General features: G+C 36.7%; 1 protein-coding gene across 4 annotated transcripts in view; it reads right to left on the reverse strand.

Annotated features, from left to right (window-relative positions):
* Window positions 1-20,015, reverse strand: part of PKN2 (protein kinase N2) — a gene marked incomplete at both ends in the record, with an annotated part of 53,136 nt that overhangs the window by 14,846 nt on the left and 18,275 nt on the right. For all 4 annotated transcript variants that reach the window (XM_082003306.1, XM_082003307.1, XM_082003305.1 and 1 more), the window contains 3 exons: window positions 1,268-1,385; window positions 5,935-6,086; window positions 14,181-14,481. In XM_082003306.1, coding sequence (XP_081859432.1) covers window positions 1,268-1,385; window positions 5,935-6,086; window positions 14,181-14,481 — 571 coding nt within the window. The remainder of the gene's footprint in view (window positions 1-1,267; window positions 1,386-5,934; window positions 6,087-14,180; window positions 14,482-20,015) is intronic.

The raw sequence follows: 20,015 nt of genomic DNA on the forward strand, positions 1-20,015 counted from the left end.
CATCAGTCAGCTGGCAAGAAGGAGGTTTTGAGACTGCAACATTTCTGAACCTTGCTCCGAGGATTTATGTCAAACTGCTCTGTAGGTAAGTAGATCCCTCATCGGTTTCTGATAATTCCCCTGCTTCCCACAAAATCACATGGAATCTGGTTTCTGCCAGCACAGAGAATGTAGGAGGTCCCATATATTGCCTTTCACAAATGGTTTGGGTTAACCATTCTAACGGCCACTTCTTACAGAGTTTAGATTTCCTAAACAGAATTAGAAAGTTTCCTGGATATATTCCTTTCTGTTTAAAGCTCTAAGAAAAGTAGGAACACAAAATGGCATCTGAAAGCCCTTTCTAGTTTGGATACCTTTCTTTTTCTTTTGAACAAATGACATACATAATCCATGTGCTACGATGGGGTGTTAAAAAAAGCCAGAAGTGTCATAAATGTAAAAAACAAACAAAATCAAACCCCTACACCTCACAAGACAAAACACACACACAGGTTGTTCATTATCTAGGATATACTCAGGCCCCAATTATAAGCATTGTCATACAACTTCAATACTCAGAAACGCATATGAATAAAGTTCAAGATTTAGAGATGTACCGATATACCCACAATTTTATAGTACACTCATGCTATTACAGCTCAGGGGTAAATTTTTTTAAAATTTTATTTTATTTAAAGATTTCCAAAGAAATGCAAGTTTAAACCTACTTCTGAAATGTAGTTATGTTTCAGGTCAGGTTGTTTTAAAAACACTGATTTTTTTTGTTGTTTTTAAAATAGTTGTTTACTACTCAATCTAGCCTAAATACCCATAAAGACAACAAAAATTCTCCTCCATCTGTGCTTCCATTAGCAATAATAAGGTCAATCTATTTAAGTATGACAAGCAGACTTTGTACCTGCGTCAGATGTTTTTTTAGGATACTGAAAAGATTATATGCTTTAAAGAAAATTACTGAAAGAAAGCATGCATGAAGGGAGAACGAAGACCACAAAGCAAAACTGGACTGCATAAGGCATAAAAAGGATGATGAAGAGAGACTGTGTTTCTCTTCATTAAGCTTAAGGTACTTTGCGTCAAGTCAGATGTATCTGGCATCCTAACACACACAATGGTATGCCTAGTCTCTGATTATTTTCAGTTCATGCAAGTTTTGTCTAACATTCCTACTAGAAATTTAGAACAACAACTCTGTGTGCATATGGGTACATATCTACAGAGCATTCTGACATTAATGATTCATATTTCCTTTCTACTTCATCACCATTATCAAAAGCCAATTCATTGGTCTGGACTGCCTGAAGAATCTGCATCCTTATAACTTCTATCTTTGTCTTGCTGTCCTGGAGCATCTGCTGAGCTGTGGCAAGAAGTTTTCGATCCTATTAAAACGAAAAACAAACAAACAAACAAATTTAAAATCGTAAACTCTTCATGGAACAAAACACATTGAAAGCTTCAAAAACCACATGCTTTAGGAAGAGGAATGAAATCTCTGTAGTTCATTCGGTATAGCATACCAATTCAAGTAACCACATTAGGACATTTCTGGAAATTAAGTTTGGACAGAGGCATATTCTGGTTGATTAAAGACTACAAGCCACTCCCAGGGAAACTGTATCTGTTTAAAGCTGAATAAAGGCGGCATGATCTAACAACATTACACATGTAGATTAATGTTTTGTAAGCTGATACTAAAGAAAGGACAAGATATTAAGGACAAAATACCTCTACCCTATGTAGAATGGACTTAAATTTACTGTGTAATGAGAACTCTTCTAATAGACAAATTTGCTAGACTAAAACCATACAAAAATCATTGTACTAATTCACTTGAGCTGATTAATCTTGAAATTAGAAATACAAAGTTAGCTTACATAGCACATTATAAATAAATCTGCAGTAAATTTTTCTGAACAAATCAAAGCTGAAGATTTTTTTGCATTAGTAAATACGTAATATACCAGGGTTATTCACTAGCTATTTAATCAGCAACTTCAAGTACAGTACTTTTCATCTAAATAAACTAAGCTAATTGATTTTTATTTTCAAGTGCAGTAACACAAGAAGCAGTTTAGAAGAGAACATTTCTGAAAATGAACTTTCAAACTAACTGATAATAACATTTCATTGTCAGGCATGCAGACAGCCATCTACAGGTATACCATTTTTTGTCTTACAGCTACAGGAGATCTGACTAACAATGGATTCTCAAATGGTTCTCGGATGTGGAACTGCTTATGTGCTTCTACAGCTGCTGCATGGCTCTCTAAATGTTCTGGGCACTACCAAATTCCTTAAAGGCGATCTGACTTGCAGTAAGAACACAAAAAGGGGTATGAGAAAATTTAAGGCAGTGTGTTTGTCCTGTCTGTTCAGTACCAATCAATCACAGTAATTAACAGTAGTCAGCATAGATGAGTATCGCACTTGTTATAGCCCAAAGGGTATTTCGGTTAACTCGTTTTGTAGCCACTCTATAACCACATTAATAAGTTACTGTCCCATGGACATGGTTTATACTTATGTTTTTAATTTTATAATGAAGTTATCAATTATTTAGAAGTTAAAGAAATTCAATTCTTCCCATTACCACAATCAAGACAAAGAACTTCAGTGTAGCACAGACACACAGAGCTAGAAATACTGGCACCATGAAGTATACTGTGAGAAAAATAAGTACGCTGAGAAGAGAGAAATTCACCTTCACAAAGCTCCACTATGACCTTGCGCCTCACTCAGATATTTTAATGCTACCCTATGTTCTGCAGGGTAGATACACCAAGACATACATGTGAAAAGGCTTTGACTGCATGGGGAGAAAATGTGCCCACTCTGCATACCATAGTCTCAGAACTCTTGGTTTTAAGTTTTAGTATTAATCAGCATTGCAGAGAGATACCTTTAGTTTTCATATTTTAAGATTCCATGTTGGCTATCCAATTATCTAATGAGTACACTGAATTTCCTAAATGAATGCCTTCTTAAATACAAACGTCAACTTTTGAAATAACCACTGTCTGCAGCAGAGTATAGGATGTATGTAACAGATTACAAGCAACTCTAGAATCCTGTATTAAACCTTTTTGATGCATCATTCTGATGTATAAAACTGCTGTAAGTGTTTCTTTGTCTGTGTCTTCACTTTTATCTTGTTATAAAAACCAAGCTTGCTGCTTCTGATTGTCCCTCATATCCTCGTACTGCAATGGATTTGCTTGCTCAGGGGCAACATCAGCCCTTCAATGTGTAAAATGGCAGTAATTCAGATATCCTTATGTTTTCAAGAGACAGAAAATCCCATCTTCAGAATCAAAATGGATGTGTTATACTCAGCAGCTCTTTCAGTGTTCAAGGCTGAATACAAAGTATTTCAAGGCATCTCTTGAGTATAGAAAAACTGGCAATGTCTGTAAAACTGATCTGCAAAGCTGTCGTGGGATCTCAGAGAATCCAACACAAGTCCAAGGAAAGATGATCAATATCTCAGAAACACTTAAGTCCAAATAGGTTGAGCTGAATGTTACAGAAGCAAGTAGAGTCAAAATACAAAGGGAACACCTTCCCATGAAATGATGGGTTTATTAACAGACTGGTTTTTCATTTTTAAAAAACAAATTATGACCTCCCTCTGTTAAATTTAGGTCTGAAAATAATAAGACATATTTGAAATTAGGTCATATAGTACACTTGAATAAAGGTCACAAAAGAGTTTAATATGTTTTAGAGAGGATCGTGTGACTACTTTTTAAAGAACCACTGGATTACCAGGGTTGGATTCAAATGGGGAATCTTCTGCCCTTTAGCCCACCTCACCCAAGACACTTTGAGTTGTTTTAAGCTCTGCTTTTTAAAACATAATCACCATGCTCAAGCCTACAGTTTAAACCTGCCAAATTAACTCACTACTGAGTATTAAAAACATGAGAGAATGAATACGCACCGTTTCCATCCTGTTTGCTGAAGCAGCTGGCAATGCTTTTGTGTTTTCCAGCTTGCTTTCCCCAGCCCAGTTACTATATACACCCCATCTGGTAGGCTGATTTAAGCATCTACCAATTGCAAATACAAGATTCAATCATCAATTTTAATTACATGCCTCAATCATAAAGCAAGCCAGAATTTATCCTTTCTGCCTAGTCTGATCAAAGCCTGCTAACAATCTCTAATATTATAGCCTGAGTGTTTAGGTAAGTTTTTTCAGGTTGTTATAAGGTTAGTTGCTGAGGGTTTATTATGAATATAATTCATGTATGCCTTTTGATCCATTTGGGTCAGCCGATTATTATTTTCAAGTGTACCTGATGTTAAGTACATGGTCCCAGAGGATGTAGACTCCAGGGTTTCCAGGAGGTGAGGGACTGTGGTGCATGGACAGCATTCCCAGGCCCTTAGTCATAAGGTGTACTCCAGATATTTTTTCCATCTGCCCCAGGCTAGTAGGTTACAGGTTACACTTTCAGATAAGGCTACCAACGTACCAGCTGGTTCAACAAAGGCGCTGCTGGGACAGAATGAGCTTGATGGCGCCTACAGTCCACCTAGTCTGAACTCATCTGTCTGGAAGTGAGCAGCATTCGCTGTAATTTTTGCAAGGTATAAGAAAGTCATACAGTAGGCAGATATAAAGTAATCTGCCTCTCCACCAGTCCCTAGCAGAAATTCACTTGGAAACATGAAGTTCCTTTCCAACACTTTTTGGTTAGTATCTATTATAAGGGGGTAGCAACACAATTCACAGGTGTCTACTCTTCAAGTCAAACACTTCTTCCTAATAAGTTCACTGACCTAACTAGGTGTTGGGTCAGTCAGTTAAGAACTTAAAACATTTAAATTTTATTTACTATTGTCTGGACACAGAAACATCTAACCAAGCTACTACATACTATTTGTTAGATCTATGCTTGTGTTTCTCCTTAGTTTGGAAACTCATCTCCTTAATGACTTAGTAAAAGTAAATGGAAAGAACAGCTAATGAGCAACGAACGAAGGGTGAAGGGGCAGGTAAGTAGAGGACTGCCCCTCCTTTTTTCTCATTTGAGAACTATGACTCCCTTATACTCATAAAATATTTTCGGGTTTTTTGTGGTTCATTTAGGGGTTTGGGTTTTTTTCCCCCCTTTCAGTTTAGTTAAGAGATCCTTAGTATATGATGAATTTTATTACATCGTTAGGACTATGTAATAAACCAAACCCATTTAGGGGTTAGCAAACACTTCTCCCCTCCCCTTGCAGAGCTTCTGGTGCTATGAAGAGAGTGAGTGCAAGTGAGCATGTGTTTAAAATTCAGATCTAGAGATGTGTGGCTTTATTTTTAATTTCAGTTTGATGCTATTGGATGCTACCTCTAAAATACCACACTTCCGTAAAAGTATTTTATGTGCATGTGTACTAAGGCAGATTATAGCAACTCTATCAGAATACGATACACATCTTATTAAAACAAGTATTTGGTACAAATCTTTTTACTACCATCTACAACTAAATGACCATTTCAGAAGCATACTTGGCAATGCCACCTTTTGTGTAATTATCATGCACATTACAACGTCAAACTAATGGATTTTTTTTTTTAGTGGAGTTAGTAAAAGCATCAGACACCAGTCAGTGTTATACCAAGCTTTGCTGCTAAGTGAATCACACATGATCAAAGATTACTAGATGTACTAAATCTAGTAAGCCGGATTTGTTATTTAGGTTGAACTGCATGTGGACAAATTGATAAAACAATCACTTGAGTGGGTATCAAACCGCAACAAAAAATGGTAGAGCAACTTGTAGCAGATTTCACATAGCTACTTAACAAAATATACCCTAACTATATAACTAAAAAAACTGAAATGGCATACTGTTTATACATTGTACATTCACACCACAGCAATATGAAAATCCACAGTTATTTCATGTTCTTTAAGCGTTCCAAAGCCTTACCTTTGAAGAGCCGTTTGAGTACATCTGTATCATGTTTTCTGCTCCCTGTTTTACCTTCAGTTCTATATCCAATTGCTTCTTTAAGGCCATCAATCTGTTGTTAGTAGGAAAACGAGGATCGCTATTTGGAGTATCAGGAGTCCTAGGACAATCTGTGAATTAAAGGTAAGATGTAATGTGTGCAGGAAAAAAAAAAAAAGAAAAAAACAAACCCCACAAACCCCCCACTCCCCCCAAGCACCCTAAATTTTTCTATTCTATTAAGTTATAGATTAAACAAAGCTGGAACATCATACTTAAGTATTAAGACTGACCCTCCTGTCCAGAGCTACTTTGCAACAGCACTGCAAATGCGCCTTAATATGAAAAGCCTCACGAAAGCCTAGTGACTCCTACACATGCCCTAATTCACATGAATCACTTCCGGGAGTGGTAAAATAGGCAGGTTTGCAGCTAGGTCTATTTTCGTTTCAAAGAAGATTTATTTCTTGTGGAACATCTTGAGTCAATTAAAAATGCAGTTTTCCATTAAGCTGTCTTACACTGCTGATTTTAAATCTAAGTGTTTTTAAAACAAACTTGGACAATAATATTCAATGCTAATGAGCATGGTCTAAATACAGATATTAAGTAGATCCTCATCGATTCTAGTGCGAACTAGATGCTGTTTATGTCAAAATTAAGATCAGACAAAATAAGCCTCTTCCTTAGTCATAAAGCTGAATGATTTTTGCTCTGGAATCATAACAGAATCTTGGGATAATTGGATATATAGGCAGACAGGTTATTGAACAACTGTGATCTGTGGGAAGGATAAAGCTTTTTTGTTTGACAATATTACTGTGTTTAGATCTCCACCTTGCTGGATTAGTTTAATGGAATGCAAGTTAGTTTTTTCAATCAAATTATATAGTCAAACTCCTTAACTTTTCTATTCTCCTCTATAAAAGTCTATTAATTACTGGTTCATATTTCAGCTTCTGCAACATGAACTGTTAATGAACTGAAAATAAGCGGCCACTGGACTATTTCCTAGAGCTTAACTATTTTCAACACAACTGTCCTTTTAGCTAATTATCTTCCCTAACAGTCCCAATGGCTTCTCTTTCAAACTTGTTGTAAAAGAGGATAAATTATGTCCACTGTAATAATGTTTTTTTGTTGTTGATTTCTTTTACTCTAACAACTAAGAGAATACCTTCTCTATGGGCAAATCACATTAGTTGGTCTCCTGGGAGATAATATTCAATCAATTTCCCTTGAATTAAACTAGGATGATGGATCAAGTTCCTGAAATCCTCAATTACTAGAAGACACAGGCATTGCACTAGTAACTTAGAAATTATTAATTATGAAGAGTCATGGGCAGGAGGCGTCTTATCTGCCATTTCATATTTCTTCTGTAAAAGCTTCTGATAACTAGTTTTGGAGATTTATTACATTTTACTTTCAAGTTTGCTGCGTAATCTTCCCCTAAATTGCAATCTTGCTACATACAGATTTCATGTAAGAAGAATTTTTAATTTCCTCTGCTGCTAATTCACTCTTCCCCTCCAGCCACTTTAATACTCTTACTGCATCCTCATTACTTAAAGGCAGTACAGAAAATACCAGATGTTTAAAAAAAAAATATCTGTGTAATTCCTCAGCTGTTTTGTTGTTCATCTTCTCCTCAATGTTTTGGCTTGGTTTCTCTTTGAAACTGCACTTGAACAGCTTTACCTTAAATCTGTTATCAATAAAACAAAGATTAACAACATGCTTTCCTCTCGCTTATGTCTTCACATTCAACTAATCCTCACCTAATAATCTATTCAAAATCAGAACAAATGTGAAACTTGAATGTCACAGTGTCACATCTCCTTGTAAAGCAGGTTAATCATACAAATGAATATTTACGGACTTTAAGTGGTAGAGGCCTGCATCCTGAATCTAAAGATCCCAGTGCTCTGATGATCCCTGGGAAGACTGTGGTGCTCCTGAGTCTGTTTTCACAGCTTTTAAAGATGCATACAAGCAGTCTTCCTTTGCATTAAAACAACACTCAAGTTGCAAGTCAAGGACTAATTAGAGATACCGTGTTCAGGTTGCCCAGGCATCTGTTATTATCTCCTTTGCATGTCTGCACTGTGAAGGTGTAGCCACATAACTTACCTGGGTCACCTCAAGAGTTTGTCTGCACTTGTGGACCTAAACTCCCTTTTACCATTTAGTTTAAATGGTTCTACTATATGCTTTGTTTGGTAACCAGCAGCAAAGGAAACTTTTCTGCAGTATATGGACTCATTGCTAGGAAGAAATAATTTTTTGCTCTCAGGCATAATAGCTGCTCACTAAACTCCTGAAGATGGAACACTATGGTTTCTTAACAGAGATTTTCTTTTTCTTAAGGGGAAAAAAAAAATGTTTACCAACACCTTTTCAGAAATGGCTTTCAAGTGACTCCACCCCTCACCCCCCCTCCGACCCCATTACAATTCAGTAAGCAGCCTGAGGCAGCTTCTTATAGAAGAATTCAGATTAAAGTTTTAAGTCAGCCGGACAAACTGGTCCTATTATGGAAAGTGTTGACAATCTTGGCAGCAGCACTACAAGCTACATCTGTATTAGCTGTTTCCCTCTCTCTTTGTAATGTCTACTGAGGTCGTAATCACTTTGGTATGGCTAGTTATTTCTGATCTATTTGTGTAAAGCACTATACAGAGGGGCTCAAATCTCATCTGGAGACACTGCGTCTTCTTCATAATACAAATAAGTAATAAATTCATCCAGAGAATTGCAATCAATGGTATTTGTGTATATGCTTAAGTTAAACAAGAGTTAAGTACTCATACCAAATTGATACTTCACCAAGTAGGTAAGTAGGGACTGGGGAAAATAAAGAGATTCTCCAGTTTGCTGCGTTTGTTGGTCAATAAGGACAGTACAATACTTGCCATTTTAGATGTATTCATGTCCAGCTTTGCATAGGACAGCAAGAGCTTTGCTGGGGTATGGATTAGTACCCTTAGGCATTTTCTTCTTGACAGTCAATATCAAGTGAAGTAAGAGATGTATTTCAAGTGAACTTGACTTCATTTCAAGTAACTAGCATGTTATTTTTCCTGAACAATTATGAATGTTGGTTGCTTAACACTAACGAGCTTAGTGCAGCTTGTTAGCATACATCCAGGCTGCTGGAAGAGCTGCAGTACTGATTCCCTAGCACCTGCAATATGCTGTTTTCATGAAAATATACTCATAAGACTTAAAATAAGTTAATAGTGATGTTTCAATGGATTTTTTTTTTTTTTTAAAGTGTCTGGACTGCACCAGGACACTTAAGTTTTCAGACTGAAATGTTTATCTCAACTATGATGTTTGCTGTTCTGAGTTTGAGTCTTTGCATAGTGCTCACCAGCAAACACTTCTTGCTTCTAAATTGCCTCTTACCACCACTCCCATCTAAATTATATTTATTAGAGTAGTGACACAACTCTACTCTTCTGAGACTGCTGCTTATTCCTTTGGGGACCCTTCCCCAGATGCTAGGTACACAATTTCTTTGATAAGCTCAGTGTGAAATCTAGGATCCCATGTAACTTTCTGAATTTGGCTTCCAGATGGTCCTGCAGCATGCTGCTAAGCTACTCAATTAGCAGCAAGTGGCCTTTGGTAAATAGTTAATTTTAATCTTATTTGAGGATATTTAATTGTAGTTAGCCTCATCAGTGTCATACCCAACAGAAGTCCCTGCGATACATGTTTAGGCATTGCTGGAGGAGGAGAAGAAAGAGGCATCATCAGGCTTCTCTCAGGGAGTCAGATGCTTCCATCAGTACTTGAACTAAGCCATCAGTAAGTCCAAGGCAGAAGTGGACATTCTGCACTCAAAAGAACATCCAGCACTGACTTCCTGGAAACTTTTGAAGTTGAATTGAATTTCAATTGAATAACGGCTAATTTTAACTACTAAACAATTGACAGGATATTGTTTCAAATTGCTTAAATAATGTTATTCTACATTAAGGTTCCCAAAAGTTACCATGAGATTCCTATGGATATGAGCCTTGTAGGTGGAGTCTGCTGTCTAAAAAGTCACTACCTCTACAGTTTGTTTGCTACCTCTACCAATTTCCAGTAATCAGTCTTATATGGACTCTTTGGTGTCTGACGGATTAACCCAGCCATTTGTAGGGACAAAAAAAATCTTGAAAACAGTCTCTCTCTCTCTCTCCCTTGTCAGCTAGTCATAGTCTTATACAAAATAATTTACTTTTCTTTTTTACTCCTAGAGCCAAATTTGGTGTAAAGTGGATAGCTTAGCTGTTAGTTAGGAGGCACGAACTTCAGTCTTTTTGATTTCACGTTCTCCTTGTTTTATCCAGTCTCCTCAATTCCCTCAAAGGTCTTTCTATCATCTCACCTCCGTATCCACCTTTACTTCAGCTCTATGGAACAGATCAATTTCCAAATTTATATATATCCTATGTATCAACTATATGCCTAATTAAACCAGTGACTCGCTGTAGGTAAACTATTTCAATCTTACACCTCACTGAGTCATATTAAAACCCACAATCTCTACTGCTACTTTTTAGACACATAAAAAGAGTATCAATTTAATCTGTGCTACTGTGTAGAAGTGTTTTTATGATACAAAATTTCTTCTTCTCTAAGACTGAAGTAATTATCCCCATATTACACATTAAAATAAATCTCAGATTTTCAGCAGTAATGGTCACTAGGCTTGTCCTACTCATTTTGTATTGCTGCATTCTGCTTCACTTTGAAGTGCTGACCTACAAATTTTAAAACTCTGCGTCCTAGTATAACTAATACACTGTGTGATAAGGGCAGACCTGGGTACAAAGTCCCACTTCTAAAACAAATCTAGATTCACCAGCAACCCCATAACGTAAAGAAAACCTATGTTATGCTAAAAGTTGTTTCCGAATCATACATCGTTGCCAAATCTACCCTCACATTCAGTAATATAGCTTTCTGGCAAACTGGACTTTTTGGTTAAAATTTAATATCAATTCTTCAAATAGTTATGAAATATAGTATTAGGACATGGAAAGCTTTCAGCTTGAGGCAAACTACCATCAAAACATCTTAACTTTCTTGAAATGGAATGTTACTAAAGCACATTTTTCTACAGTAGATCCATTAACACTAGATTTGATGGTTTTAACATATATCAATTACACTGTGCTGATTACAAAGAAGTTACACTACAAATTAGTGGTTTGTTAAAAAAGTAATATAAGTTAGGCTTTATACCATAAGCAACAGTAAGTCACAATAGCTACGTGGCACTTTTCAGCTCTAAATCTGGAGCACCTTACATTTACTTTATATGTTCATACCCACTTTTCAGATACAGGAACAAAGAAAGATTAAATGACTTCTCCAAGCCACCACCATGACTTTTCAACCAATCAACAGAAACAGTCTAAAAAAAATCTTCAGAGTTCAGGCCTGACAGGTCAAAGGGATCTTATAGGCAATGATTCTCTCAGTGTTACTTCTCAATGGATCTTAGTCCTGACTCTGCTACTCAAAACCTGCAAAAATCTATACAATATACTCTAGAAAACAAGTAAAACATAGGGCCAGCCCCCCAAAATATTAAAGTACGTAAAGAGAACACAGACTTTGACTCCCACAGCTCTTGAACCTTTTTTCCTTATCTTCAGCATTTTATGCTCTGCACAGTCTAAAAGTTTCCCATATATTTCCTTCTCTCTTTTAAATCATTTGTCACTAACTGACCAGAAAAAGGCCAAACACGAGCTAAAGGGAAAAGTCGTAACTTAGAATAAAGCTAACCTCTGGAAAGAATTCAGGGAGCTCCCATATTAATCAGTAAATGGTTATTAAATTCACTCTCAATCCCAAGCAAAAGCAAGAATTCCCAAACTGAGATACCTGTGACCTCTCCACAGAGGTATCCTCTGTCAGATGGCAGTGACTATGTGTCTCTGAATTTGGTGGATATTATATACACACACACAAACTCCCGCACAGGTGGCATGTCCTAAGTTTTACATTGCCAAGCTTATTTTGCAAAGGCCAAGCTCACTAATACTTTAAGTCAAACCTAAGACTTTAGTATGAAAAATCAGAATATCACCTAGATGATTTGCACCCATTAGTGTCAAGACAAGACTGATAGCCCTCTCCCGCCCCCCAAGAATTAGTGACCATGAATGAGGAAGATGACAGGCAATTAAATTACAAGGCAAACAGTATAAAAAACTCAAGCATTTCAATTTTGGAGGGTGGGTGCTTAGTTCTTTGATCTAAAAAACCAGATATTAAAAGAATTAAAGACCAGGGGTTTTTTTTTTAGACTCTTAAGCAATATATTCTATTAAAATGGGTCTTATATAGGAATACCTGATGTGATACTATACAGAGAATATAAAGATCTCAACAGAATTATTAAGTTTTTTCTTGCATATTTCAACAATTAAGTTCGACCGTAAAAGCTATCTACCAATAACACTTTGAATGGAATGAAAGTTAAAAACCTAGTACTAAGTATAGCATGCATCAAAGTAGGTAGAAGCACATAAGTTTACCAGCCTTGACCTTTTACCCCTTGAGTCTTTCATGAAGTCTCTGGTGTTTGAACACAAGGCAAGATGAGCCTGGCTTCTAACAGTTATTCACAAAAGCAATGGGCACTGCTGGCCTATTCAGAAGCGAACTAAGGATCTGAACACCATTATTTAGATCTTTGTACTCAAACCATCTCTTTAGAACTAGTAAATGCTTTCTTAGGGTCTACTACTGTATTCCCGCATCACACACAAGGACAATATTGCTCATTAACTTGTGATAGTTTCAAAAGGCTACACTGGAAGGGAGTACTCCAACACGAGCATTCTGTGCTCATCCACTTTTCAAGTACTACTACTACTAGATAACTTCTCAAATTTATGCCTGCACAGATTTTTATATTCTGTCTACACACAGCTTGTATACAATTTTCTTTGTTTCATTATTCCTGTTCCTTTAAAAGTCACACTATTGTCAATGCTGAAGCAGATTTTCATAAACCTTAGCCGACATGGAACACAATGCTTCATGCCTACTAAAAACCCCAATGGCTATCTATGAACCATACGTTATTGTATTCATTCCCATTTCATGCTGCAGCAACTACTTTGCCTCACTAGTTCCAGCTGCTCCCCCCACCCCGCCCCTTGTATCTCACAAAGATCAAAAGCAAAAAATGCAGAGAATACTGTGCAGGCCACCAGGGACACTTCAACGCTTCTGCAGCATGTCACGGTGTCAGGTAGTATGAATTGCTGACATCACCTGCCAGTATTTTCCTAAATTCTCCCTGTAACCAACCTTTCTTCACAAGGATAATGTGGTCTTTTATTCTACTGCCCAAGCTTCTTACGGCTTGGCATTCACTTCACAAACAGCTTCAACGGCATGTGCAATGTGCAATCACCAGGCTGGCAATATGCCCCAAGTCCTTCCACAAAGCTGAAAAAGAACTGTTTACTTTTACAACATTCTATCTTAAAATACCAAGCCTGGTATTTTAAAAAAAACAACAAAACATTCAAAATTAGTATTGACTCGCTGCCACACCACAGAAAACACTAATTAAAACTATTAATTACAACCGTTCTGTGATTCTGTGAAAACAATTTCAAATTGTGTTCAAAATGGTAGCTTCATCATGGAAAAGCCTGAAGACTTAACAAAGTGTTGCCACAGTAAGAAATGTTTGGTAAGTTAGTCGGAGAAACAGTGCAACAGAAAACCAGTTTTTAAAAGTTAGATTTAGGTTAAAAAAAAAAAACACCAACAAAACACAAAACTTTTAAGTACAATTTCCCCCCCCCCCCAGAATAAAAAGGTGTATTAATGCTGATGCCTACAGCGTAACTTGGAGAAGGTCACTGGAAGAGCTACTGAGATTTGCTTTTATACAGTGAGAAGTTTTAGGAAATATTACAGTGATTGAGAAAATGTTTTACTATAGTGATAACTGAAAGTAAAGAACTGGCACACGTTAAGTTAGTCTTTAGAGCATCATCAAACAGTCCGTGAAATACAGCGCTCCCCAGAGCAGGGACTGGACACTTATTTGTGAATCAAAACAAATAGGCATACGTAAGTAACAAGCTCACCAGCTACAGTTTTACTCATTCCCAAAGCAATTTTTTCAAGTGAAATGGCATACCGCTTTCTAAGCTAAGAGGAAAAACTGATTTCTCAATAACGTATGGTACCTGCAACATCTTCTGGATCCATTACAACAATGTGTGCATTTAACTCCTGTAACTTATGATGCAAGTCTTCTAATTTCTTATTTGATTTTTTCAAAATGTTGTCCACATACGCCAAGTTCTTTTTATCCGTTGTGACCTTCCTGAGGTTCTCTGCTCCCTCCTTGATTTTAAGTTCCTTCCTTATTTCCCGCTTGATTTGGTCCTTTATTTCATCCAGCTTCTGCTGTACCATTGTATCTGAAAAGTCCAACTTTTGGGCAGTGCTCACATTCTCAGAGGGTAGAAGACTTTTGGCATCCCCCTAGAAAGAAAAACAGTAATGTAACTACCAGGAAACACTGTTTCTTGACAATACATGCTGCAAATTTAAAATGACTAGGCTTTAGGCCTCTGTGTATTAAACTCTTACTTCATAAGACCATTTACTAACCATGAGTCTGCACTCATGTTGCCCTAAAGCAATGATCTCACAAGACATTACATGTTAACTGAAGTTACATTTTACAAAAGGTTTATTTTAAATTTAGTGACATCTTTACTATGCCTATTTTTAACAGCAAGAGATTTAAATACTTCTGGATTTGTCATGGCTGCTTGCCTGGCAGTTATATGCCTCAGAGCTAACGACTCACATTTGTAAATTTCTAGATTTAATTGTGCGTTTTAACAGACCAAATGGATATAGGAAATAAGCCTAACTTCTAACAATTATTAACTATGATGAATTTTTATACATTCATTAGAATATATTCCCTTAAAGATTGTACAAAAATTTTTTAAAGTTAAAAAAACACCCACAACTTAGTGATGTTTACAAATGTCTAAAGAAATACTGGCTTCTTTATAGATTCATCAAGATGTTACTGGAAAATAAGTTTGCTAGATTTTTTTTTTTTTAAATCCCTCAAGTAAAGCCTTTCACTTTAGAAAATAGTAATAATAAAAAATCTTACTGTCTTGTGCAGGCAAGCTAGGCTGAAATGAATAAAAAATAAAAAATTGCAGTGATGAGTAGGAGTTGGTGTAGTAAGGGAGCAGGGGATGAAAAAGTCTTCAGACCACCAGTACAGATGAGGTCATGTAAACATCTACTAGGCACAAACATATTATTGAGGAGTACAAAGGGCATGTTATAGAACCTACATCAATAAAGTACGAATACAATGAATTACATATGTAATAAGACTTCCTGTGTGTCTTCTACATGGACTCTGTATAATTAGTAAACACTAGGTTCTACGCAAGGAAGTCTTAGCTAGAGCTGAGTGAGTGATAGATCAAAGAAGGGGTCTCCTGAATTTGGAATCTGATCTAAGTTATAATTCAGGATGTATTTAGTAAATGTGTGGCCTGATCTGTACATAACTACCCAAAAGACCAAAATTCCCATAAATTTTCTTACACATAATGAACAAATTGCCTAGACTTTTGAAATATTTGGGTGGACAGTAGGTATTTGAAGGGATGATTAAAAATTTGAAAGTTTTGAGTGTAAAATTTGTTGTCATCAGTATTTGCTGTTGGAAACACCAACAATACAGCAGAGGAAACAGTAGAAGAAAACATTCAGGAAGGAGTTCCAGAAGCACAGCATCAGGCTAATAAACCGTAAGAACATACCAGAACACATGATCTCTAGATATTGTCCACAGTGACTTGTTTGTTTTTGAAAGAATGTGGGGAAATGAGGATCATGAAGGTTGTGCCTGGGCCGTACACATCAACAGATAATGCTGGTCAAACTATTTCAATCTATGCACATTCCAGTAATACTGCCTTCCATAAGCAAGATCCAATCTACTAGTCCTCAACTACAATTTTACAAGTTTACTAAACCATCTTTAAACCCCTCATTAAAACATTTCTACCCATAGATGCTACTTTTAGTACAAAAAGCTAGCAACTCAATGATTCTTAAATATTAAAAGTAGTCAGAATCACCATCCTTCCACAGAATTTGTCTAGCAGTGATAAAGACAACAAGCAAGCAACTTAGAAATGACAAACCAAGTAAGAAACGAAAAGGGAAAAAAAAATAATGCAAGTTTATACTTAAAGTGCACTTGTGCTTCCTGTAAGTACATTTCTGTTAATGCAGATTAAACTAAATAATTTATTATGCCTATGTGGAGAGACTATTAATAGTTGTACTGGGAAATACATGACATTTTGTACGCCTATATATGGAAACAAAGAATCAACTTTTTTTAAAAAAAGAATAATCAATAGTGAGGAGCAACTAGTACAAAGGTTCATATCCGTAATGAAGGAAGTCAACCACCATGTGTTGAGTGTGTTGTTTTGAGAAACAACTGAAACTGGAAATAAATTCATATAGCATTTAGTATAGCAAACTGTTTGTTAAGTAGTAAGTATATCCAAATTAGATTCAGATCTTTGATTTCCCTGTTTGTAAATAAAAAAGTGTGTATTTTTAAGCTGTAATCCTTTGCACTTGTTCTGCAAGCTTCCTAGAAATAAACATCTACCTCCTTCAGAGTATGATATTGCACTTTTCAAAGTTCAGCGGAGAAAGACAAGTCATAAATGTTAAAAAACATACACTTCTCAAACAGAACAATGTAATTAAAATATAAATAATTCGGAAATCTTGACTAGGGTTTCCCAAAGAGACTTCAGCTAATTTATCTATTGGACAATAATGTATTTTGTTACGGGGGAGGTTTTTATCCCTCTACAAGACCTACATCCCACCTGTTAAAGGGATGATACGTTCTTCCATAAACAGCTTTTTGGAGCCCTAGTTCTAGATACAGAGTCTCTAGCAAGTCTTCAATCAAATTAAATCTCCATGATCATTAGTAATTTGCATTCCAAATTTCCAGTAATTAAGTTAAAGTTCTCCTCAGCTTAAGCAGTCTCAGTAGCAACTTTGTCCCTGGACTTAAAGGTTTCAGGATAAGTCTTCTTCAATCTGCTTCTGAGACAGCTAAGATTTCAATAGTTTGGATGCTAACACTGGGAAATGGTCACATTGCCCACGCATTTAAGCATTCATCTTTAAATCCCCACAAAAGCCACAGATGATACTTGTTCTGTCTCTCTTGTCATCCAGGGTTAATTATACTTTTGAACTAAAAGTATCCTGTCACCTAGTCACCTAGATGTGTCACCTGGCACAAAGGTCACTGTGAAATAAACAGTTTTCCAAGAAGGCAACCACAGTGACGCTGAAGGTCGCTGCGAATGCAGAGCAAGAGCGTGTTCTGCAAGCAAAGTTGCTCTGCTCCCACGCTGACAGGTTTTGCTGCTGGGATGCAATGAAGGTTTGAGACAGACCCTCATGCCAGAGGGATGAGCAGCCTCAGCAACATTCCATTTTAAAATGGAGATAATGCCAAGATGGACACAACTGGACAGAACATCTGATAGTTGAGTAAGAGATGTGAGGTTTTTTGGTTTTTTTTTTTTGTTTTTTTTTTTTAAGAAAAACACCTCCCAAAACACCAAACTCAAACTCCCTTTTTAAACTGAGAAATTACTTAAAACACAGGATATTCCAGCTTTATTTGATGGCAACCTATTACAAGTTTCTTGTTAGAGCTGAATATTCCTCCAAAAAATTATTTTTTGGAACTCCCTTCCAGGTTGAGCCTCATATCCATTAGGACATAGATGTTCTGTCCCCTCAACTTGAACATGAAGTATGTCAAAAGAAACAACGGTTGGAGGCAGGGGCCAGGTCCTTTCCTTTGTGCTGCTGAAGCAGGCAGGGTGCAAAGACCGAAGAAATCATTCACGTTCCCTATGCCAAGAAACCATCAATGGATTTTGCACAGCCACTTCCTTTACTTTCCCTCCCAGAATCATTTAACATGAAATATCTTAAAGAGTGGAAATGCTCTGAAGCAGATAATGACTAAACCACTCCTGCTGGCAAAACAGGGAACAGGCCTCACTGCTTTAAAATCCACAACAAAAGAACGGGCAGCCAGTTTCTTTTTTAATTCTGGTGATGTTTCGACTGCTGGTTAAAAGAGAGGAGCCAATCTTTGCTGGGTGGTCCCAGGACCGGCCCACCTGGCACAGCGTCTGTCTCTCCCTTGCGCCGCAGCAGACTGCTGGGGACCTAGTTCCTTGCCCCAGCAGCAGAAACAGGCAGCAGGCACCCAGTGCGGCTCGTAGCAACCTGCTTCTGGGCTGTAAGGAAAGCGATTAGAGGCAGTGGTGCATACTTCTTTGCAATGGGAAAATACAGGTTTATGAGCCAGACTGGAGATTTCTGAAACATTTCAGCATGTAATGAAACCAAAGCTATGTTTACTACAATAAACTATCAAGGACCACAAATTAGATACTACCGCTTAGTAGAAAATAAAATTAAAAAAAAAAAAAAAAAGGAACCCACATATATAGCTTTCCTACTGCAATGGCCTAATGACTCAACCTCACTGATTGCTGGCTCAAAGACTATCTATTTACACAGACAAATTCAAGATGCCAGCCTTCAATTTCTGTACTCCTGGAAAATGTTTTAAGTATAGTTGCTGAAAATAATGGGTAGTGGTCTGAACATGTCTTTTAATAGTACACAAAGTCTATTCCACCTGATGTGGTAAAAGAGAGTAGTAATGTTGTTTATGAAAACCCATGGGGGCCCTGCACATTTTTTCCTCAGGTCAATTCTGAGCCAAATAATTGGTGAAGCAGGTGCCTTGCCAAACTGCATTTACCACCTAAACTCCCATGTAAGAATAAAAAAATCTAAATTGCTGAACAATGGAAATGGCACTGCTGAATAGAAGAGTACCACGAAGCTGAACATATCAGAGAATCTGCTTAAGTTGTGTAAACTGAATGACTTCCAATCAAACAGATTCTCAAATTGCCACCTCTTAGAAGAAAAAGATAACACTAAAATCCTGGGCATTAGTAACTCCCAAAGACTTGCTCATAAGAGCACAGTACAGTTGCAGTGCGTTATACCATGTATTCACCATAGAGAATATTGAATAGAGCAAGAATTCAGATTGCTGACTTCTGGTAGGAATTCTTATAGACAGGTAAGTGGACCCTTAAACTACAGCATGCTTAACAGCTGATGAGTACTCACACACAATATTATTTACACTTCACCTTGACTTGCTACTAGTGCAACACTCAACCTGCCTTTAGGAAAAAAAAAAAGACCATATCAAAACTCAGTAGAACTGTGTATATTTTTTCCTAAAACTATTAGCATTTTTATATGCTCTTGAATTTTAATAACCATTTCAATAGACGATAACAGACAATTAAATAAAAAGAAAACCTGTTTGGCTACTATAGTAAAAAAAACTTGGCTATTTAATATAAGCATACTCATTTCAAATATAAAACCAGGATTTTCATCTTATGTATGATTAAGAAAATTACCATAATTCAGAAAGACTAAAGGTTTATTAATTTTTCATTTCATTTTGAAAAGCTGTAATTACAGATTTGGAACTATAATTTTCTGTACAATATTTTAGAAAAAAGGGAAGAAAAAAGAAAAAAAAAATTGTTTTTCTGAGCTAGCTGGCAAGGTCTCTGAAGCTTTTCTAAAGTAATTCCTGAAACTACAGTAGCCTTTGATTTTAAGAACAATGTTAATCAATTGCAAACTTCCCTTCCCCCCTGGAGTCATTCATAAAACCAGATGTGACAGCTTGTCTGGATTACTGGAACTACATGGACTATTTCCTCCTGCCCAGAAGCAAATGTGATTGTGGTCAAGATCTCAGCACTCACCCAACGTCAAGAACAAAAAAAAACCTTGGAGGCTTAATACATTTTGGCATTAGTTTGCTATGCTAACATGTCACAAATCAGGATTTAAATTTAATCTAAGTC

Source organism: Phaethon aethereus (assembly GCF_964289735.1).
Source record: "Phaethon aethereus genome assembly, chromosome: 8".
Classification (NCBI taxonomy): domain Eukaryota; kingdom Metazoa; phylum Chordata; class Aves; order Phaethontiformes; family Phaethontidae; genus Phaethon; species Phaethon aethereus.